At 41.7% G+C, this 24,328-nt stretch overlaps 1 protein-coding gene across 1 annotated transcript in view; it reads right to left on the bottom strand.

Annotated features, from left to right (window-relative positions):
• thada (THADA armadillo repeat containing) overlaps nucleotides 1-24,328 on the bottom strand; it is a 125,559-nt gene that overhangs the window by 24,790 nt on the left and 76,441 nt on the right. Inside the window, exons 29-31 of the mRNA XM_084735408.1 lie at nucleotides 19,127-19,230; nucleotides 16,086-16,168; nucleotides 2,635-3,014 (exon numbers count right to left, since the gene is read on the bottom strand). Of these exons, the coding sequence (XP_084591534.1) occupies nucleotides 2,635-3,014; nucleotides 16,086-16,168; nucleotides 19,127-19,230 (567 nt within the window). The remainder of the gene's footprint in view (nucleotides 1-2,634; nucleotides 3,015-16,085; nucleotides 16,169-19,126; nucleotides 19,231-24,328) is intronic.

Here is a 24,328-nt window from a genome sequence, read left to right as displayed (position 1 = left end):
CATGTCCAGAACCTCTCGTGGAGGAACCATCCTATGAAGCTCAGATTTGTGGTGGCAGCCGTCCCTTCTAAGCTGTTGTGGCACAAAGAAGAGCCCCCTTCGCAGGACGTAATCTTGGACATGCTGCTGTGGAGACTTCCTTGTCCTACCAGAGGAAGTAGACCGCTCACATTTACAGATCTGCTGATGAGGGACACTGAAGTGACTGTGAATGACCTTTGTGAAACCAGTGAAAGCAACATGTGTCTCAGATCTCGAGGACTATTGACAGACGATGACGAAGACTGACTCACAAAACCAATTTTTTACTGTCTGTATTTTGAGGAAGGATTCAGCAGAACACAAACTCTAAACTTTGAAGAGAAAAATATAAACAGAAGAGGTCACTCAGTAGAGTGCAGACCTCTGTCGGATACTTGCAAAGTTTTGAATATGCAGTTTTAAATGAAAAGGAATAAAATTTTGGAGGAAGGTAGTATGAAGGATATCAGGGTAAAGACTTCTCCTTTTGTGAGGCAGTAATTGTTTACAGTCTGAGCAGCAGATTAGAACGGAGTTGAAGGCTAATCTCTACAAACAGATGTTACAACCAATGTAGTTCTGGGACTTTTCCACTGGAACTACTGCCTGTGTCGAGTCCATTGCTATATTTATCACGCCGAGCTGTGCAGAGTCACACCTGAGATGGACCGACTCTGGAGATAAAAATAATTTTTAAAAAAGGTAATAAAAAGCTAAATCTTAGAGACTGCATTCCGGTCAGAGCATTCTGCATCTTTTGTTCTTCACACAGACGGTTTTCTCTGAACCAAACCAACCAAAACCTGCTCTGCTCACTCATACTGGATCAATACCGCTCTGTGAGTCCAAACGGAAACCAGAGTCTCCGATACAAAAATCTTGTCTCTTGACGACAGATTCTAGATTCATTTGCAGACATCTTGTCTACTGGAAAATACTTGTGTGAGTATTGGGACAGATTAAAGGTATCATTATTACTTGAATAATAATTTCAAGAATTGAAGGAATTTCTTCTGTGGCATCTCTAATAGGTGGAAACGGAAATTTTTAAATTTAGAGTAAAGTTCACAAACCCAAGAAACCCAATGAACACAGGGTTTGTGCAGCATTTTAGGAGTAAAATTCAAGCACGTTTGAAGCACTTGCAAGGTAACCAAAGCAACAATTTTCAAAGCCTTTATCATCACATCTACATGCATTTATGAAAAAGAAAGTTTTACAATGCCTTTACAGCCACAGCAATCAATGTATATTATCACTGTTTATTTTTGTTTGTTTTAACTTTTGTATATTAATTGTATGTTTTGACCATGATTATTTAATGATTGCTAATGTCCAGAGTAAGGGATCAACTGTCAGCTACAGATGATAAATATGACGACAGGATTGTTTCCTTTCAAACATTTTGGTTTACATGAATGTTTGTGTCGATGAAACACCAGATTATGTTGAAAATCAGCAGTTTTTAAGGTGTAAATTGAAACTCAAGGATATTCCTTACCTTTAAATCGTCAATTAAGCAATTAAGCAACTCTCTAAAGAGGCTTGCACAGTAAAAATAGTTTTTACCTTTGACTCTTGGTCTATGTTCTGAATATTGTCTGAATTATGAGTAGTTACACTTTCAGGGCCTTTCAGGCTCCCATCTGGCCTCAATGCAGCAGATTCCTTCAACAACTGTTCTGAATAAGGACCGAAGACGACAGGATAGTTCAGTTCAGTTCTTCACTGGAAGCATCATCCCTTGGTAGAACAACAGACCGACGCTTTGTCCTTGGCTTACTGCTGCTGCTGCTGCTCCTCTCCCAGAATGCTTCACTGGAGTCCAGGGCGAACTATGGCAACTGGCCTGCTGGGTTGGCGTGTCCTTGGCGCAGGGGAGGCTCCACTTAACGGGGCCGACACTTTAAACATTAACGGCTGGCCTGTAAAGCAGCGCCTGGCCAAGAATGTGCAACCAAACGCACACATACACAACAAAAAAGCTAAAACACAACACACATAAAACACACACACGTCTGCAGCGGCATGGAAACACACATACAGCCAGTCAGTGCTGAGTCATGTCAGCTCTGGAGGAGTGTTAACGACAGGAGTAACGGAGCAGGACAGAGGAGATCGGCTGGCTGCCTGTCCTCGCTTTATGAACACACTGAAATAAGACCTTCTGTCCCCAAACAGGAAATAGGCCGAGTTCTCCCCTCCAGAACTTGTTAAGAGTGGAAGCCGACCAAACCTCTCATGAGTGTGTGTAAGCGAGCGAGTCAGATCAGTGCCAGCGTGCTTGGCGTGTCCCCCTGTGGCCGATTAGCCTCTCACGCAAGCCTCTGCAAGATGGATTTGGACATTTAATCAATTTGCTGTGAATGTCCCTGTGGCTCAGTAAAAACTGTGATGAATAGGAAAAACATATTTTTTGGAAAGCGTTCATCATTGTGTGATGACAGGAGTCTCAAATTATGCTGCTTATGGCCTGTCACAGCCTCACACACAGGCCTGAACAACACACACACATCCGTAAAACAGCCAGACACATATACAGACTGTCAAACAAACACACAACAAACAAATGCACCTCCTATAATACGTTTGTGTTTGTGTGTGTGGTCTCACCTTGGCCAGACTCTGGGGGTGTGTCTCGTGAAGAGCCAGGCTGGTCAGGTTAGACAGGGTGGTCTCGTCCAGCCACTGAGGTCTCCTCTTCTTCTCCTCCTCCTCCTCCTCTTGCAGCCTCCTCAGGACCCCCTCCAGTGCCAGCTCCCTCACCTCGTACTGCGGGCACCTCAGCAGACACTGCAGGAGTCCACTCGTGAGCTGAAGGCCCCCCCAGAGCTCAGGGATCTCCACGCTGGCGCTCAGAGCCACCCGGGCCAGGCTGAGCAGGTACTGGGTGCTGCCGGGCCCCAGGTTGATGGAGGAAGAGTTGGAGGTGACAAGGTCTGAGTCCATCAGGATGGACAGAGTGTCCTGACGGAGATCACTGACTTCTGAATCTGAAAAACACACAAACGTTCATATTAGCAGCGCACAAAGGATGAGGACGCACTGTCACGGTCGATACTTATATATTTTCTTACTACTAATTATTAACTCTGGATGGTGCCGGTTTAGGACGGTAACACAAACACAAACTTTGATAGTTATTCTGTCTCCGCTGTATGTGATTTACAGAGTTTCCTCACGGACAGTGAAGTAAACTGCTGCTACATGGAAGCTCACTTTGAGCACACAAAGTTTAACACACACAGACTTTGCACACACACTCGCTGCACTCTGCACCTTCATGGACGTTTATAATCATGCTGCTCATATTCACATTTTGGAGACTATTCCTGAGAGACTTTTACATTTATGCTGCTCCATTTCTTAACACAGTCCCTGATACTAGTTATTGTATATTAGACACTACTTATTTAACTCGTTTCTCTTGGCCATAGCTTGGCAAGGGAGACTCAAGGCTGTCCACTGACAAAAACTACAGGAAAAAGAGCTGTAGATGAAGGCTATGACGCACATTTTAACTGACAAAATATTAAAACTCTTTGCTTTTGTTCTGAATATTGGCCACACATTTTTTACAACTGTTGAAGTAAGAATCACTTAAAGCCTACAACACTGACACATGAAATAATTTTTTGTCATGTGGGTCCAGAGCTGCAGTCTGATCCAGTGTGTGTTAAAGTCACAGATAGTAAAAGTCTGACTAGTTCAGACGTGTAACATTTCCAACACGGCTCATATCTGAACTGAATGCTGTCATGCTAACATGAGGCAGAACGAGGTTACACAGAGATAATGTGCATTTTGGCCTGCTCTGTAGGAAAACTGTAAAACATCTTTCACATTTCTTATTCACAAACCACATAAAACCACTTTAAGAAACCAGAAAATACTGCGAATGAGCCAATGTTCATTCATCATGTTGTCGAGGAGCAGTCAGATCAGATCGGTCTAAAACACTTTGTTTTTTTAATAATCGTCATTTTAATTCTTCTTGTCTCTTTAAGTACTTTTTGGGCACCGTGTGACTTTCTTAGATAAGGCGAGAGTAGAGAGATGACAGGCAAAGAGAGATCAGACAGACGGAGACCGACATGTAATCAAGGTTCCAGGGTCGTTCAAGAGCCAAATCCTGCTCTCCATCCACCATGTTTCTGTCATATTTGAATAAAGACATTACACAACATTTACTGCATGTAACAGGGAACTATGTTTGAATGCCAGAGATCCATTAGTTTAATAGATAGATGACGGCAGCAGCAATGTTACACAACCCATGTCTGAAAAGAGCTCAAACTTTCTTTCTCACTTTCTTTTGAATCATATTGAAGCTGAATCATCTCTGAGGATTAATAAAGTTTAAACTCATCTTGACTCCATTATGAACACTTAAAATCATATCTCGGTCTAATCTAAGTTTATTGAAATATTCCCCGTGGCTTAGCGTCTTCATTGTGACCAGTCCATCGTGTCTATGAGCTAAACAAACAAACACACACACAGTTCTTTGTGCAGCGAACAGATGCAGACAACAGGCCAGACTGAAGAGGCCAGCGTCCTCTGTTCCTTTCTATTTTCACTTTTATAGGAAAGGCTGCGTCAGTGTCTGTTTGGAAATGCCCATGGCTGTGCCAACCCAGCCACCTGTGAACATACACTCATGGGGGAGTGATGGACACGCAAATAAACACACACACATGTGCACACACACACACACACACACACACACACACACACACATGCATGCACTTCCTCTGAAATATAAGTATAATCCAGAGGCAGGGCAACTATAGAGTAACTCAATGCCATTCTAAAGCTGTGCTCCTCCCTACAGTATTTCTCCAAGACTCCACACAGACCCCGCTTTGACAGCCAACTCAATTAGTTTACCACACACACACACACACACACACACACACACACACACACACACACACACACGCACACACAGAAAGCTTATGAAACCCAGTGCAACTCAATCTGGCCCTGCAGCGCCACTCAAAACGTGGCCTGACAAAAGAGCGGGAAATGCCGCATTCCTCAAGAGATGGGCCGGGTTACCGTGGAGACCGGCCAGGTTACTATGGAACCTGATCCTCAAAGGGGGGTCCGGGGCCAAATAAGCATACCCTAATGGTTATAATGGCGGGGGGAGGCAGGGGCACAGTAATGACACCAATGATGAAGGGAGGGAGAGAGAGGAGGATGACTGAAGGAGAATATGAGCGTGTCAAAGAGAAAACGTCTGTCTGTCAAGGCATGTGTGTGTGTGTATGTGTGTGTGTGCGTGTGTGTGTCTGCCTCCAGCTTGTCACACACTGATTCAACTCACTGACTGATTCAACTATAGTTCTACTAAGGCTGTCAAAAGTATTGATACTTTTCAAAACCATAAGCTTAAAAACAGGACAATACAAAACATCTGATGGTATCAAAACAACAGAAACTATTAAAAAATTTAAGACAAAGAGTTCACTTCAGTCGTATTTCTTCTGCCTGAAATTTGACTGGTAGAAGAGACAAAACCAGACAGTGTTCAGTGACTGCAGCAGCTCCATCAGCCATGGTATTAAAAGAGGTACAGAGTACTGTTTTTTTAATACTAATACTATATTAATGTTCAATATTCTGGCATCGTGACAACACTAAATGCCATTTTACACCACATGCAGCACAACTGCTGTCCACCAAAGCATGTTAGTTAAAATGGTAGCAGATTGTGTGTATTTACACCACATGTGAATGCAGCATATTGAGGCGGCAGCCGGTTTGCAGCATGCAGCAAATACTGTGTAGAATAGGATTCTATCTTTACTGCATACTGCAAGCCTGCTGTATCACACAAAATAGTGGGTAAAAATATATAAAACTGCTTTAAAATGATGTTCTTCACATTGTCTGATTTTTTTTTAAATCATATGTGTGTTTCTTGTATTTTTCCTGGCTGATAATAAGCATGAATAAGTGCCTGTTTTGTCTTATTTTGCGAAGGTACTGGTTGAATTTGAATTTTCACACCATCACCTGAGCAACCAACAGCGTCCTGCTCACTGTACATCCCGCTTGTTGTCATGTTGTAACTGAGTTAATTCACTTGAGAACTGGACGAGGCGAGATGGCTGATCAGATTTTTCCTATCCTGAAAACTTCCGTTAAGACGGGGACAAGCACTGTGGAAACTGTTCTGTAATGATTCATATCAGACGGAAAAAGATGCACAAAATCATCACACACCCACCATGGTTGCAAATTATGGTGAAAAAAAATCACATTGCAATTATTTTGGGAGAAATTGTGATATGATCCATGATTAGTAGGAATGATCATCTGCCTCATAAATGTAATTTTCTCTGGTACACAGACTCGACAATTAAACTCAAGATGATGAGACATTTGTGGGTGTTTGAACCCAACAAACATCTGTAGAAAATGACTGGTCGGCCAGGTCTACTGTACTTCATTATAATGCTGTTTTGTCACACATTTTTTACTTTGTAAAAAACGGCAGCTTTTGCAATTTGGCCATATTATGATTTTAATATTTCAGTTAACTGTGCTGCCCTAACACTCGCTACACACGAGACAGAGACAACAAGAAAGCAAATCAATGGGCAAAGAGGCCCAAAAATACTTTCTTTAAACTGACTCCAAATGCACTCATTAGAGAAAGAAAACAAAAACTGACCAAAAAAAGAGAAGAAAAGGAGCAAATGAGGGAGGAAATAAAGGCGTTAAGAAGGAGAAAGAGGAAAAACATCATTAGTCAGGATGCAAAGCTGTTTTTTATGATGGTCTTTATTAGAATAGAGTGTGCAGAGGAGGAAGAGGAGGAGGAGGAGGAGGAGGAGGGGGGTAGTCAGGCATTCCCTCAGCAAATGAAAGGCGTTCCTGTGAGGGCCGTTTCAATGTGATTTTTCATGTCTGATCATAAACAGCCATTGTTCTCCCACAGCTGTGTTTATTTAAATCTGTGTCTACAACACTTGTGTCTTTTTCTGCCGCTCGTGTGCGAACCTGCAGCTGGACGGAGTCCAGACTCCATTAAGACGTGATTACTGTTTGATATTTCGGGATACTCTGGGATGAGGCCTGGCTCAGTGGATTATTCATTCAGACTGGTGTGTTAATAAATGTTGATGTCGGTACACGTTAGGATTTCTGCTGGGGGTGATGAGAGGAAACTGAGATCTGGTTGGATGACCATTAAAATTTACTGTAGAAATTCATGGTCCCCTCAGGATGAACTATAAAGTTGCTGCTGATGTCCTGACTTTATATCTACCAATGTCAGATTTTTAATTTGTCCAGTAGCTTCCAGCTGCAAACAGACATATTTTTCATTCAATATTGATTAATCAGCCTATCATTCACTAATCATCTATATTTACCTTTATTTAAAATCATTGAGGCCTAGCCTTCATTTAGAAGTATGTTGAGTAAATAAAACAGGTACAAACAGAGACAAAGTGGTTATAGATCATGGATCTGAATTCATGTAATGATACCAGAATATATTTAGGGTGTTTTGTAGCACAGAAACTAAAAGCAGATCTTCTCTGCCAGTCAATGACTGTGTTTGATAAGGTCCAGAAGACCAAACTAACAGATTAAATTTAATATAAAATGATATAATACTGTAAATCACACTCACTCTAAGCTCAGGAGACATCTTAAAATGTCTTGTTTTGTCTCATCAACAGTCCAGAATCCAAAAATATTCAGTTTCCTTTCACATCAGACAAAGAAAAACCTTCAAATCTATAACCATTAATCAAAATAACAACCAATTTAATTTTATTTGCATCAAGTAATTGACTTCCTACCAGACCAAACATCTGGTGAACGAATGACAATCCCATCAGCCTCAGCTGTACTTTATGCTCACTTCTTATTCAGCAAATCTTAGCATGCTGTAACACTAAACTTCAGTGGTGACGATGCTCATCACTGTACTTTCTTAACAGCAGCATGCTACCATTTGTTAGCATGTTGATGTTAGCATTTAGCTAAAGATACTACTCTGGATTCCTGTTTTGACATGAAAGTGGCTGAAAGTAATTATCCTGAATATTGGCACAAATATCCCCTGATGCTCAAAACTCAATAATAATCATTGATAATCTGATTACCAGAGGTGGGACCAAGTTGCAGGTTAGTCTCTAGTCTTTGCACTCCAGTCCCACGTCAAGACTTACAAGTCCCAAGTCATAAACTTTGAGTTTTGAGTCATAATTTGCTCTTCATTTAATCTAATGCCAGTTTAATAACAGAGTTTTGATTTGCCTTTTTTTGTCCAACTTCAAGTTGTTTTATTTATTTATTTATTTATTTTATAAATCAATGCTATCAGTTACCCTTGACATCTGTCTGTGGGTTTTACATATATTTAACCACTGAAAAGTGCTAAAGACAGCTACTAACTTTGACTGAGCAGCGTTTGATTAGTTTTTTCATTTCCTGAAAACTAATAGTTTTGGACAAACAAAGTTTTCCCAACAAACTGTCAAACAAAGTTGGAAGTCTGTAATTTGCAGGTTTTTCAAACTGCAATTTGTTTTTTTGTTGACCACTTTGCAGTTTTTGTACACGAACAAAATTATCTTTAGCATAATTTTTTCCAACTAAAGCTCAGGAACGTGAAGTTAGCTCTTTTATCTTTAATAGTCACCTTCATGTCTACAGGGATGTGTGGCAACACACAGGAAGTATTTTTGTAGTTCCACAAATTGAGAGAAAAGGGAATCTGATACATGTGATCCAGTGAAATTGCGAGGCATGCAGCTTCTCCTGAGTACTGACACAAATATGCATTAGGTTCAAACTTCCTGGAATCAAAACAGTGAATAAGTCTGACTTGGTTATGTTTAGTGGTTATGCTGATTTCCTCGTGCAGTTGTCATGTTTTAGTCAAGAAATCTGAGACCTGAAAGAAGCAGCCATAATCTGATGCTATTAGCGTGCCTGTGACGCCCAAAATGAAAATACAGCGGTAGAGCTGCAGATCTTTGGATGTTTATGAAGATAACCCATCGGACGTGTAAAAATGAAAACATTCTTCATAAAATAAAACTTCAGTCACATCATCTGTGGGTCGTATGTTTCAGGGAGATCTGAACGAACCTGCGCAAGGGTTTAAGTGCGAGCAGGAGAAAGGAACACATGTGACGGCCTGTTTTACAGCACAGGTCAAATATTTAAACTAAATGTAACCACGACATCTGGTTTAAATAAACCTGTCCAACCTTACAGTTGGTGGTTTAGGGTAAGATGGGTCCCGAGCTGTGTTTGGACGGAGGATGGAGGGTCAGCACGCTGGTGCAGAGAATCACTTCGTAATCCAAACTAAAGTGTGACTGAACACTTTAACACCAGGTCTTTAAAGAAGTGTCACTGGGAAATAAAGAGACGTAGAGTGAAAGACCATGTGTGATGTTTGGACATGTTATGCAACCCTGCAGCACAGACGATGACATTATATGTAAGTATATGTATGCTTGTGTGTCGAATTGAGTAAATGAAGAGTTTGGTTTGTACTGATGTACCACAAAAACTTAAAGAAAGTATCCTCATGTGCACTGGAGGTGTGTGTGTATCTGCGTTTCAACCACAGGAACTACAAACCTTTGGAGGAACTCGGTGCATTTTGACCGCAGGGACCAGGGTCTAAATTAAGTTCTGGGGACTTTATTTTACCCACAAAAAAGTTCCTGCTCAGGGGGCAATACTTTCCAAAGGCACAGGGACTTTGAGAGTAGGTTTTAAACAAACTGTTTTTCGTTCATTGTGCTTCAAGACATCAACATGGACTCACAGAAGTAAGCTTACGAAAGACGGAACGACAGCGAAGTCCAGACCTCATTGAGCAGTTATGTCCACAGATGACATTCAGCTACTGCGTTGTTAGAGGTCGCTGTGGAAGGATCAAAAACATGCGACCAGTCAAGTTAAGGTAAATCAAAAACACGTCCCACATGACACTTGTTACTTGGGGTGTAAACACGGCTTGTGTACCTGCCAGTAAACTCACTGGTTCTCCATTAGTCCCGTCCATAGCCCACTTAAAGCTGCCAGTAAAGACGCTTTGCTGTGTCAAGCTAGAACTTTGGCTAGACACTCGCACGTGCTCTCACATGCAAGCACACAGCTGGATTTCACATCAGCTTGCACCGTCATTACCCAAACTGTGAAAAACAAACCCCAGACGCTACGTGTGTGTGTGTGTGTGTGTGTGTCTGACAGTGTGAGAGAGCTGACCTCCTTCTCATGCTGATGGAGCTTTACAATTTGCTGAGGTCCCTCCCTCTAATTTAACCTTAAAAGCTCCGTCCCTACACATATATACGGGCGTGTTTGTGGGTTACTCGTTGCCCTAAAAGTGTCTAAGTGACATAAATAACAGCAAGCTAGAAAATGACGACCTCGTCTATCAGCCACAGGAGCTCATAGATTCCTAAATTCATGAGAAGTTTTACTACATTAATGGACAAATTACTGTTAAATAATAGAGCAAATTGTTTTCCAAGAATGTGAGTTCCCCTACAGACATGCTTTAAAATATTCTGCTCTGATTAACATTTAGATTAACCTGGTTTTCCCACATAAAACTCAACAGCCTCGCACCCCACCCACCTCTCCTGCTTGAACTTGATTGACCGGTGAAAGAGCAGTGGAATCACGATGGCTAGTGTTTGCATTAGAGGAAACAGAGAGATTCGGTCATACACAGACTCAGATGAGAAGCGTATTATGCACCGAAGTCGGAGACTAGCAGAAAGTTAAGTGCAGTTAGCATCAATTTTTTTTCTTTCAAATTTGTAGCACGCCAAATCTGACATGCCCGGGGTACGTCTGAATCCGTCTTGTGCACAGACATATATTTTTAAAAGCTCAAACTCTTGGCGGTTAAAACCTGTAACAGGCCAGCCTCATTCTGAAATGAGGCCGGCCTGTTACAATTGTGGAATCATGTAATGCTAATCAAAATACACATTTTTAAACCGTAGTTCATAATTCTTTGGTTTAGAAGGGCTACAGACTCAACATGTTTTGGTTGAGACACAACTGATAGTAATATTATTAGATTAAATTTTTAAACTAATTTACCAGTGCCTGAGCTTTATTCTTGCCTTTTTAAAAACAGGAAATGAAACAGGGGTCCTTATGGTACATAAGTATAACTTGTGTGAAAACAGGAGATATGTCAGAGAGGAAGCTGGCAGATGTCACTAACTCACCCATGAACGTGATTTCTGCCTGAGTCATGTCAGACAGTGGTGGCTGTTTTTAAACTGAAGATAACATCTCCCATGACCCCACATTAGTTCAAGACTTCATCAAACTACATCTTTTATTATTGTTTTAATGTGAGAGCGACCCCTAGTGGCGGAAATTACATATTGTGTGTTTAAAGCTAAGCTACGCCCTCTTATGAGCCATAGTCAAAGTCTGCACATAAAGTACAGTTAAGTCTTATTAGAGTTCAGGGAAATAAAGTAAAACAATTCAGCATTTAATGTTTTTTTCCTCTCGACCCCACAAATGTATCCTACGACCATTTTGTGGGTCCTGACCCACAGGTTGGGAACCACGGTTCTAAAGGGCGTAATGTGTGGACTGGACTGCAGTATTTCATAGAAGGAGGAGGAGGAATACAAACCTCTCCTGTTGCAGTGGTTGGTGCATAATTCCCTCAAAAAAAACAACAAAGTTAAATGAGGACAAGAATCCAAATATGGAACGACACGGCTAACCGAGATGTCAAACACCAACATCAATCTAACAAGCTAAAGTTGCTAAAAGCCTAATTCTGGTAACATGCTTTTTTAGAACTAAGACAGATTAAACTTAAAGGATAAGTTTGGATATTTTTAAGACACAACACACACATGCCATACATGTATGTAGGCTGAGAGCGTTCAGGGAGGTTTATAATCATTTCTCCTGTTCATACTGGTTATGAACGATGTTTTTTCTTCCTAATGCAACTCTACTGTAAGAAATACAGGACAAAATCAGTGTTTGTTCTGCGCAAAAAATGCACTCTAACATCAAGCTGAAGCTCAATGTGAGGCTTCAGCAGACTGAGTTCTGCTTCATTCACATGGATTCAGGCTCAGGCTGGGTATTGGTACTCAGTTGAAATTGAGTATCGAGTAACACTGGAGTTTCTCCAGTCAAACGATAGCTGCATTTTTTTAACGATACCCAGACCTAATTCAGGCAGATGGTAGATGGACGACACCTTCAGGACAGCACAGACAGAAACAAACAATCCAATGGAATGACATGACGGCAAAATGAAACACATTTTCTTGCCCATTATTTAATGTAATTAATAGTTGTCTCCTTGTGTGAAGGAGCTGCATAACGTCCGTATGTGTAAAATGTTTTAATTTTGGACGGCAGTGCCATCTTCCATTGCCAGTATTCTCTGCTAGCCTCACCAGATTTTACCATCCTGCTCTTGTCCAGTAAATATCCGGTTTGCCATCTGAATGCAGCATCAGGAGTCAAATCTAGAGGATATATTTTAAAGTAACAGTGTTGTCAAGTGTCTCCAGACAGTGAGTCCTTGCTAAGCTTTTGCATTCATAGTCAATAAATAACTGACTAAACTCTAACCTAAACCTAAATAAATAAATAAAAACCTGCAGTAAACCTACTGTACAAGCAACTACCAGGATGAAGATAACCAGACCCACAGGAGTGAGGAGGAAGAGGTTTTCAGGCCTGGGGAGTGGGGGTCCCAGTGGGGAATGCTGGCAGGGAGCACCGGCGGACGAGGCACCAGAACTGGAGACTGGCAAGTGGGCAAGAGAACTGATGACAGGAAATAAAGTACGGAGGTCATTTACAGCAGGGATGATGAAGAAAGGAGGGGTTCAGGAGAGGTGTGAAGCTGGAGAGGAGTGAGAAGGAGGGTACGACACTATCGCTATCACCTCTTAAGGTAAAAACTGGTATTACGACACAGGACGGGTCAAGGCTAGCTGGTTAGCCTTGTATATCTCTGCAACACTATACAAAGACATCTTTGACATCATGTTGAAACCTAGCTACTACAAAGAGTTTTTAAAGGCTTATAAAACAGATTCAATTTATTACTGATGTTTCTTTATGACCTGCAGAAGTTAATAAGACCATCATGAAGAAGACTGGCTCATTCTGCACAGCTGTTCTTAATGGCTGCCAACAGGTCAGATTCCAGGTCAGAAATCAGATGAAATGAGCCAGTGTTTACATTTTCTCAGGCAGAGTCATGGTGACTCATCTGTTAGACAGATAAAAAGAAGAAAGAGGAGATTTTTGTTGTTATATTTTGTGGTTATTACGGTGGAAACGCTATTGCTTTTGTCCACAGGGGCTTCCGAGATCAACACAATGTCAAAGTTCCTTGTAGCGGCTTTAAAATTTGAACGTTTTAAACTAAAATTCTTACATATTTCTACTTTTTTTGTACGATTTCTCCGTTTTCTATTAGTGTTTCCCTTTTTTCCTACCTTCCTCACACCAAACTATTCAGCTCTTTTTACTGGCATGGCAGGAGAGCAGAGAAACAGAAGCCTGGCGGAGGTCGAGATGAAGCAATGGACAGTGGGGGCTTTTTTTATGAGTCCGCTTGGATCAAAGGGCCGGGGCAGAGAAACGTGTGTGAGCGGGCACACACACACACACACACACACACATACAAAACCTGTGTCTGTGTCAGAGCCGAGAGGAACTGGCTGGTAAATGCAAAGTTCCTACTTGATGCAGGGTGCCAATGAAAAGGGGAAAAAAGAGAAGTAATATTGAAAAGCCAATTGTTCATGTCCTTTACCCCTGGTGCCAGGCCCTCTTAAGAGCCTGCTGCTTTCATATGAACTTGCCCAACCTGTGGCTTTTTAACTCAACATCTGACTTGTCTGAAAAGTGCAATTACACAAGAGGGAAAGGGTGAGGGACTGGAAATAAGAAGTCGAAAGACAGACCAACACAGGACTCGGAGAGAGGGTGAGAGAAATGAAGCCAGCGACAGACTTATGATAATAATAGAGCAGCATTAGAGGTGTGTAAGTGAGAGGGAGCTTATTTAGTTATGTAAGGAGCGGAGCCAAGCCGGGCCAGGCCGGGTCCTCGATCTACAGGCTTGTTTTGAGAAATCCACGGTATTTCCACTGTCAAGGCGAACATGTGTTCAGCACATGGCCGACCGAAAACATAAGTGCCTCCCCCGCCTCTCTCTTTTTTCCCCTCTCTGTACAGCACTCCAACATAAACTGGGTCATAGGCACAATCTCACCATCTGTCAGAGATCGCTCGCCTTCGGTTTCACATTCCTCCACTGCGGAGACCCCCGCCGGACTGCGCACATGTGCGCACAACCACACCACGTACACAGACACAGACACAGACACAGACACACACACACACACACACACACACACACACACACAGACGCACACCAGGGGGCTTCTCTGAACTACCCGAGACATGAAGCTGACTTCTGTCAACAATCAGTCTAAATGGAGAGAGCAGCGGACAGCCACGCCGGCAAACGTTGCGGGGTCGTCTGTTCAGACGTGCGAGTATAAATTCTCAGCAAATGGAGGGAACACAGTTGCTGTTTACTGAGCTGATAAACTCTCCAGAGACCGACTGACATCAGCAAAAGACCATCTAAATCACGATCGAGACGAAAACAAGAGAGAGAACAAACATGTTCAAGACCAACAACACTCTGAGACTTCAATACACAGATAAAACTCCAAACTGAATAAAACAATCAGGCTATTTTTTTGAGGATTTACCACTGTATGGTAAATTAAAGGTAGTTTTTAACTGGTGATGAAACAGTTATTCTGAATGTTTGCCACCAGCTCGGATTCACTGTGAAATCAGATGAAACGGTCCTGTTTTATCTGACGAAACAAGTGTTTATATTTTCCCAGATAAAGTTACAGTGAGTGATATGTTAGTCTGTTAAAAAGAAGCAGGGGATTTTTATTTGGATTATTTTGTTTTTGATGTTATATTTTGTGGTCAATGTAGTTAAAAATGTTACTGTTTTTGTCCACAGGTGCCTCCAAAATCAAACAAATATGAACTTTCCGTAACTTCCCATTTGCTGAGAAAAAAGATAAGAAATATTTTAAGATATAATTTAAAAATGGAGTACAGCTTTAATATGGCTCATAAATAATATATCAATTACTAAATCTTGAAACAAAATCTTATTTCTTGTCACTGTGACATTTGTCTGTATGTGTTTTAGCTTTGACAACTTGTCCCTATGAGAAATTTCACACTGCTGCATGTGTTCGCCTTTTGGTTTGGTTTGTGGACAGAGGACACATGAAAAGGAGGGTCTAAGTTTGCTTCCAGGTGAATTTTCTGTGATGTGGAAGATTGGAAGTGGACCAATCACAGGATTTTATGATTTCAGCATCAATTCCAGGAGAAAAAAGGTTGAATTTAACCACCTTAATTTGAATTTAAGCGCTTTATTTATCAAGACACGCAGGTGATAGATTTAATAAACTTTAAACAAACAAAACAAAAACTCTACCTCCATACTGGCGAACTGACCTGAACTTTTTATGGACAGTTTCCTCAACATCCACACTAATCTTCTCACTCACACCGCTTCTGTTGTGTCACACGTCGCTGGTGCAACTGAACATCACACCTGTTAAACGACTGGATGTCACTCATAGTGTGCTCCATTATCAAGGCATATGATTGGCTGTTTATGAGCCGGGGCGTATTTTTCATGGTGGTTCGCATTTAAGTGAACATTTTACTGAACAATTTTCTTCTTGCTGTTTCTTGCTTCTATTGCCGATACATAAAGTTTTTTGATATTCAAAAAATATCAAAACTACTCGATCCAACGGATCATCATGAACGGTCAAGAAGGTGATCTCAAACATCTGTTTAGGCCACATGCAGCGCAGTTGTGCAAGTAACCGTGTGACACAAACTCACGTCATGTCACGAGTCCAGGGATTCTCCCTGATTGTGAAGAAGCTGAAAAACATGAGTTTTTGATGAGGCAACATGGCGATCCCACAGTAAATACTCACCATCCAGAAGACTGATCTTTGTCCCACAGAGACACACCAACACGTCCAGGAAGGCTCCTCTGGTCACCACACAGCTATTCAGTCTGAAAACAAAGAAAGAAAAATGTTTCTTTTAACCATGTCATTCAACAAATTCAACCTCTGCCTTTAATCTGGATCATAAAATGCAGAAAATGAGTTCGACCTGAGGAAGATGATTCTTTAGAAACAATTCTGGATTTGAATTTGTTTTGCTTTATCGAGTTTAAGTAAACACTGCAGCCTCCGGTCACTGATTTTTTTTTTTTTTTGCCATTAAGATCACAGACAGAGATTTTCATATAAATCAGGCTCGTGTCTCACCACAAACTACTGATGTGAGTCATTAGACAATTATAACTCAATGAGTCGATTGCTTGTGAAGATCTACATGATTTGCAAATAAATGTCACTTTTCAGGCTGATGTCATTTCCCCTGTCCTGATCAGCTGTGGTTTTTAAACTGGCAACAGCAGCTTTTAATGTTTCCTGTCTGTGTGGCGGGAAAGTTTACTGCAGACACTAAATTATTTGAACTCAATCTACACTTAAAAGCTTCAATCAAAGGTTTTATGTTTTTTCTATTTGTTTCTCATCAGCGATATTTTGACAGGATACTCAACATTTTTTCAGTATTAAGACAAAGAGAAAAACAACCTGAACACAGATGTGTGGAATAAAAGGTGTGTTTATGTGCAGCCAGGTATGAATTATCAAATTTTCTTTTACACACATTTGTGTGTCTACAGTTTAAGTTTTCATTTCAGATGTTGGGCTGAGTTGAGCATACTAATAAACCCATCACGTAAAACATAAAATACACAAAATCCTATAAAAATATAAAAGTTAAGCTCAACTTGACCACCGCAAAGAAACTGCTCAGTAAATACAGACAAAAAAATGACGATGTCACAATGGTTGAACTGGTTGAACTAACCCTAACAATAATCAAACAGAACTGTCCATTTACATTTCTTTTCTTTTTTTTTATTTATTTTAGTTTTATTTATTTGTTTACATATTTTTGTTGTTTTGTTTGTTTATTTATTCATTTATATGTATGAATAGCAATTTTTATTTTTTTAATTCTGGCTGCTGATGTTTTGGAATATTTTGGAATCTCAGTGTTTCATGGTTGCCATGATTGCATTATAAATTTATTGCATGATTTTATGAACACATTTCATTCAGTTTTGACTTCGTGACATATTTATTTTGTCTCATTTTAATTTTCTGCATTTTATTGTTGCAGTAGGTCTGCAGATCTCAGACACTTGAAACAAGTGATTTTTCATCTAAATGAGGAATTTGTACATAAATACAAAAGTAAAATAATATATTAAAAATAATCTCTTGTTTGACTAATGGTTTCAGCATTATTCCTGTTAGTTGGTGCATGTGGCCACGACTGGACGATAGATGAGTCATTTCAATGTCGAGCACACAAACAGAAAGTTATTGTATTTCTGGGTCAACAGCTCGCAGGAGGGCTGGAGGAAGATGCAGAACAGGACAGTGATGTGTGTTTTTCATTCGTGGTGAATCCTTAAAGCCCAGACATCACATGAGAGGCCCCCAGCTGTTAGATCATTGATCAGATTAATTCACTCACAGTTTACACACACATATAAACAAGGAAAGGCTTGAGACGAGGAACCAGCTGTAATTATTTCCTCTCTATTTGTAGACACATAATAATCAGTTTATTGAGTTGCCTAAAACTGTTTGTTTTCACAATAGTCACAATTATAACTGTTATACCATTTGTGAAGGCTGACATAAATGTGTTATATCTGGTTATAGCTTGCGTCTAAGTGTAGCAGCATGTGTGGGCAGTGTGAAGTGTGTATGTGTGTGTTCAATGAAGGATATGACCACAGTGCTGTGAGAGCCCACAAGTGTGTGTGTGTGTGTGTGAGAAAACAAGGGAGACAGTGTGCGAGCTTGACGTCACGTTTTCATCACTCAGATATTAATAAGACACACGCCCCCACACAAAATCCTCTACACACATACACAATACACGTGACGGAGCATGGGAAGAGGGCCGGGGACGAGTGTGTGTGTGAGTGTGTGTGTGGCTTAAGTGAGAACAGATCTGGGCAGGATGAGTCGTGTGAAGTGGGTTGAGTGTGTTTATGTGTGTATGAATGTGAGGTAACTTTATAAAACAGGCTGTAAGAAGCTGAATCACTGGATCACAATCCAAACAACACACTGGAGAGCTTCTGATAGGTCGCTGCTGAGGCCTCACGCAGCACCACCAAGCCAAAGTCAACTGCAGCGAGCTACACGAGCGTCTGCAGTCATCGTTATAGTGCTGACACCTTCCCAGAGCCAGAAAATGTCCAAAATGACACAATGCAGAAACGGTGTGAGGCCAAAACCCAACACAGACTCAGGGCAGACGAACAATGCATTCCATCCTTTTTGGAAGGTGGCCGCTTCAAATTAGTGGTGTTCTGGAAGAGAGAGGAGGTTTTCTTTTTCCAAAAACAGAGATCCTCTGACCTGTGTTGTCCTTAGACCTGGGCGCCGGGCTCCGCGGTGCTGCCTGATCAAACGGATGGACGGTGGGCGCGCTCCGGTGAGCAAGAATTCACCTCGTCATCTTAATAAAGGCTCATCAGTGTAACCAAGCGGAGCTAGCGGGGCTAGTGTTGCTAACCCAGCGACCCTGTGTTATCTGCTGTAGGCTGCAGCACAGGGAGAGACTGGAGACCCAGGCCTGACCTCAGCGAGGCAGGAGGGGGCCCACAGGGTAATCTGCGCTCCATCTTGAGGCCTCGATCTTGGGCGAGAGGGCCAGAGGTAGAAGGGGGGCTGCGGATGGGACAGCAGGCGGTCTCTTTGAAATGGAAGCCTGGGCGGGCAGAAGCGGACACGGCCAGGGAGGGGATGAACGATGAGACAAGGAGCTATTCTTCTGGTGAGCCAGTTGGAAGAGCAGGAGGGATGCTTATCTGTGCGTGCATGCGTGTGTGTGTGTGTGTGTCTGTGTGTGTGTGTGTGTCTAGGATTACCGTGAGGCGAGCCACATGCGCTGACGGAGGGCTTCGCTGATGCCATTTTCTGCTGGCAGAGGACGGTGTGAGTCAGTCTGGTAGGAGCGCAGCAGAAACAGCACCTGTATACAGACAGATAGACACACTACTGAACTGATATACATGTGAGAACTGTCATCCATTACATTTATACATTTATACACGAGACGGGAAATGTTGCTTTGTGTGGTCATCCACTGAAAAAAGAACTGCCCTGCTATATTCACAAACTAAAGGAAGTGAAACTGAAAGAGATGAACCCTGAGCATGTTAACACCCGTCAGTGTGTACTGACAGAGAAAAGGGGGTCGTCAGGAGTTGGCCGTGGTCGGTGACACATCACCACAGTCAGGTTGGTTTAGCTTTGGCTCGACTCCAGAGTAGGTCCATCTCGGGTGCGGCTCGGCGCAATAAAAGTGGTAATGGAAATGCAAATCAGTGCTGCACGGTCTGACTCGGCGTGGAAAGCACCCTCTGTGTGGAGAAATCATGTTCTCCCTGTGTCAGTGTCGGTTCTACCACAATCTAAAGCAGGAGTTCTCAAACTTAGTACTCACAGGATACTACAGGAAAGGTGATTTCATCCACTGCACAGATTGTGATGCCCCCTCAGGGAAACTATAATTTGTGATATTGGGCCCTACAGTATAAATAAAAACTGACTTGACTCCAATCAGCTGCTTGAATCTCAGCGATGGAATGTTCTGCTAAGCCCCGCCCTTTCTTTGCTTGTCCTCGCAATTAATTAACGTCACATCTCTTCGTAACGTTAATTGGAACAGCACAAAACTGAGGTGGAGGCATTCACACTGGTTGTTCAAATTGTTTACCAGAAAGAACGAGACACGTTCTGTATCTGCAAGTTAACAGTTAATAGCAAATCCTCTATTGTAGTGTTAATGTTAACTACCAATGTGCTGATCAATGGAACATTTATTTAAAAAAAGAAAGTGTTGTTGGACTGGACTGGACCTGGATCCACTTGCTGTTCAGTCCACATCCGGGCCTGAGAAGACCTGATATAAAGACAGGCAGAAACTCTAAATGCCAGCACATGTGAATATATTTCAGCGTGTGATAGACAGGCAGTCTGTCCAGTCTGTAGTCTGCATCTTGCCCAACACATTCTGGGACAGACTTCAACTTGGACAGCATAAATAGGTACAGAAATAGAGGTTTTGACATTTCTTACCGCATGACACACAGCCAACATTTACTTCAAAAAGTAACATTATTTAGATGGATTTTTGGTATGAAAATTACTGCACTTTATTTGTAAAAATTCCTAAAGTGTTTTATGGTTTAGACGCCCAGCCTCGCCTGAAATAAAAAACATTTTTATTAAACATAATTTGAGGCTTATTATTCTTGAGGGAAATGTTGCACTAAATCACACAGCAAAGGTCATGCATTAAAGTTGTGAGGCACCTGTTCAAACAGTTATTCAGTGTCTACATCGATAATGACATGTGTGAGGATGTGTCTGAGCTCAGCAGGTGATTAATTGATCTATTGACTTGTACAGTATGTTTGCTTTACAGTAATTAATCAAGGCAGCACGTCACAATGTTGGGAAAAGAAACCTGTCTTTTTTTTTTTTTTTTACAAGTTGGAGAAAGTCAAGCCAACCCAGTCAGACAGAATCTGGTGCTGATCTGAGAGAAAAAAAAACAACTAATTTAAGGTTAGTTTAAACTTTGTATTGATGAACTGGATTTTGTAGACTGTTGTGATCAGATGCACACCCTGACTTGTATTGTACACTCATGTGAAGACTATTTGTTTAGTTTATTCATCAAAATCTTGTGCAGTGACTAATCCAGAGCAAAGCAAGAGCTGGAAATCTTAGTGAAATTGTGTTTATGGTGATTCAGTGTGTTTGTTTGAAAATGTAATGTTGAGTCAAACATCTGCTGGGTACTAGGAAGCCTCTTCCAGCGTCATCCTCTCATTTGACCTCTGACCCCTGTGGTAAATATGTGACTTAAACTTAAACGTAAACACCTGCAGTAACTGTACCGTATATGTAACGGTGACAGAAAACGTTGAAGAATTCTCAAAAAGTGTTTCCCATTGAGGATCAAATCATTTTCATTGTGGCTGATGTGACAGTGTGTGACTGAGCCAGTTTGTAGCAGGTGGACTGGTGGTTGGGAGTGTTCAGAGGCCAGGACACAGGCTGACTGACTGACTGGCTGGCTGGCTGGCTGGCTGGCTGGCTGGCTGGCTGGCTGGCTGGCTGGCTGGGGTGTGTATTCTGGGCCTTGGTAAGTATACTCTTTAAGCCAGGGCCACGGCCACAGACCAGTAGGAAGCCATTCATTACGCCGTGCAGGGAAGGAAACGTGGGGAAAAACCAGGCCGACCACGTAGCACCAAGCCTGGCCACTGAGTCCTGGCCTGCCCCTTCTCTTCTCCTGCCGTCTCCACGCCCAAGCAACACCCACTGGCTCCTACAAACAGCTTCCACACCCCAAGGGTCCTTCTTCTTCCTCACACTGTCACTCGCTAAGGGCTTTTCCACCAGCAAGGAGCCAGAGCTGGAAGTGATTCTAGAACCAAATATTGAACCTTTCCAAGAGATTCCACTGTCAGAAAACTGTCTCTACAGGATCAGTCACACTTGAACTAGTCTGTGCAAATATTCGCTGACCTTCTTAGTGACTTCCTTAAATCTCATGTGACTAACAAATCCAAGAATATGACTCCAGTTTCAGTATGAGCTCCAAATGGTTTTGGCAGATTCCCTGTCACAGCTCACCTGTGTATAACCTCAATGTGCAAATGTACACGTTTGACCAGTTGACACAATGACCTCTCAATGCATCTCATGTTTGACAAAAGAGAAGTAAATTATTCCAGCAGCATCCCATCCCCCTGATCATTCAGTACAGACTAGAATAATGTTGATTACCTTCGTTTGACCAGAGACATCACATCTGTTTTGTTGCTGGGTGTGGGGCAATTTTTTTTGGACTAAAGATAAGTCTTGGAAATCTTAAATCAGTGAAATCAGATAAATTCTCGCCTCTTGAACTTCCTGGATTAACACTTGTCCAGACTGCAAACATCATGGCAGCATCACACTTGTGTGACGACAGTGTTCACACCACACTGAAGTGTCTCTCGATACAGAATCTGTCTTTTCTGTGCATTTCAAAGCCTCCAGCAGCAAATGAGCAGCCACACTTTCTGTGCAGTGTGCAGTTTCCTGTGTGAATATTCCTGATCTATTTTTCAATCAACATAATACATCTGATTGTGGCACAAGCATAGCATTGTGGTTGCACAGTGGGTGTGGAGGAGTAAAAAAGAGAAGGGAAAAAGGAGAAAGCTGGAAACAGCGCTCAGGGCAGAGGGATTAAAGTTAACTTGTCTTGTGGCAGTAAATGTACAGTTTTTGCACAGGTTCAAGAAGTCTCTGCTTGCTTTCCAGCTGCAAGGTAAAGTGAAAAGAGAGTGAGCACAGTGTGTTGATGTTTGGTTCTAGAGCACAATCCGCTCTGCCTGGGTTACAAAATGTGTCTTTTTACTGGGCATCAACCTTGTCTTTACGTATTGTCACAAAAAAAGACCAAATAAGAGACGCACAGAGCTGGTGCAGACATCTGCATGGATTAAAATATGTTTCTGTTGCATGAAACGTGCAAGTAAAAAACGTGTCTGACTCTCTCGTGGTCAGGACAGGGGGTTACAACCCAATGCAACACAACATTGTGTCAAGGGCAGGATGATGTCACCATAAAAATGGAAAACAAATATTGTACCAAACACACCAAAAAAAGATACAAAGATACAAAAAATGTTTCAATCAAATGCAGCCTTGGATGGTGAACTAATATGAAAGCTGTAAATTTTGACTCTGATCAGTAAATCATCTGACGGGGCATTGAATTCGACTACAGTCTTGTTTGAGGTGACGTGGAAGTTTCTGGCTTCTCCTCAGAATTGTCTAACTTGGTTGTTTTTTGCTCACAGGCGGTTGAAACCTGCAAACCAAAGTAGATTCTCAGTGGTTGTTGGCATGCTTTTTGTTCAGTACTATTACATCCAGTTATGGAATTGGTTGACTCATTCAGAAGCACAGGGTGGCTCATTCAAAGGTTGGTTTTTGTAGCAGCACCAGTGCCAGCACTGGTTCCAGTTTCAGTGACAGAGCCCTATGTCTTCATTCCTTCTCATTCACTCCACGGCTACACCTCATCCACCGGGCTGGGAAGTCCCTGCATGGGAGGCTCAACCGGCTCAATCCAGCCCGGCACGGAGAAAACCGGAATATTTATAGAAAATGCTGCCTCCCTGTTCCTCCTCTCAAAGACAGAGTACAGAACTACACCCCATGTGGGAGGAGATGCTGGGATTGGATCAAGCTCAAATGAATGGGACACGATAGGACAGAGACTTGGCGCTGGCTCAGTTTTGTTAATTAAATTTCAGGATTTTTCCCTTGACAGTGTTTTAATTTTGGATTGTTTGTTTGATTAGCACTATAAAGCACCGTGCTTCAATAAGCCCTGTAACAACTAATGAACCAAAAGGAAATGTATCACTTGAATTATTACAAACAAGTGAATTTAATGTGAGAAGTTGTAAAACATTTAAAAGGTGCCCTGTGGAGTTTTGTGGTAAACAATATTTCTGTTTACATTCAGCGATTCTCACCGAAACACAGTGTGTGTATCCTTGAGGAAACATGTTTTTAGGAGTATTATATACTCGCCAATCTACTTGTCATTAATTTCCATTTTAAAATGCTGCATTACTGTTCAATATCTGGCTCTAAATGTTCCACCATGTTCACAAGCTAATCAATAACTTTGTCAGTTGGTTGTTGGCAGGTGTGGTGCAACAACACATGATGTGATATGATTCCCAGTAAGTGGGATCAAAATTTTAATTTTATATGAAAGACACTATTAAAGTCATGATGATGTGACATTTGTTGGGGTCTGTCTTTTTATATCTGGAGAATAAGAATTGTAGGCCACAGCATCTCTGCAGGTCTACAGAACTTCATTATAACGCTGCGCTTTGACATGTTTTTCTTTGCTAACAAAATTGCAGCTTCTGTGATTTGGCTATTGCACTTGACCATATTGTGATTTCGGTAATATTTCAATCAATGGTGCAGACCAACTGTACAGCTGTCTGCTGCTACTGAAAATGGTGTTGATGAAACCA

The sequence above is a fragment of the Lutjanus erythropterus genome, chromosome 14 (genome assembly GCF_056507025.1).
Source record: "Lutjanus erythropterus isolate fLutEry1 chromosome 14, fLutEry1.hap2, whole genome shotgun sequence".
In the NCBI taxonomy this organism is placed as follows: Eukaryota; Metazoa; Chordata; class Actinopteri; order Lutjaniformes; family Lutjanidae; genus Lutjanus; species Lutjanus erythropterus.
This window is presented reverse-complemented; position numbering and strand designations above follow the sequence as displayed.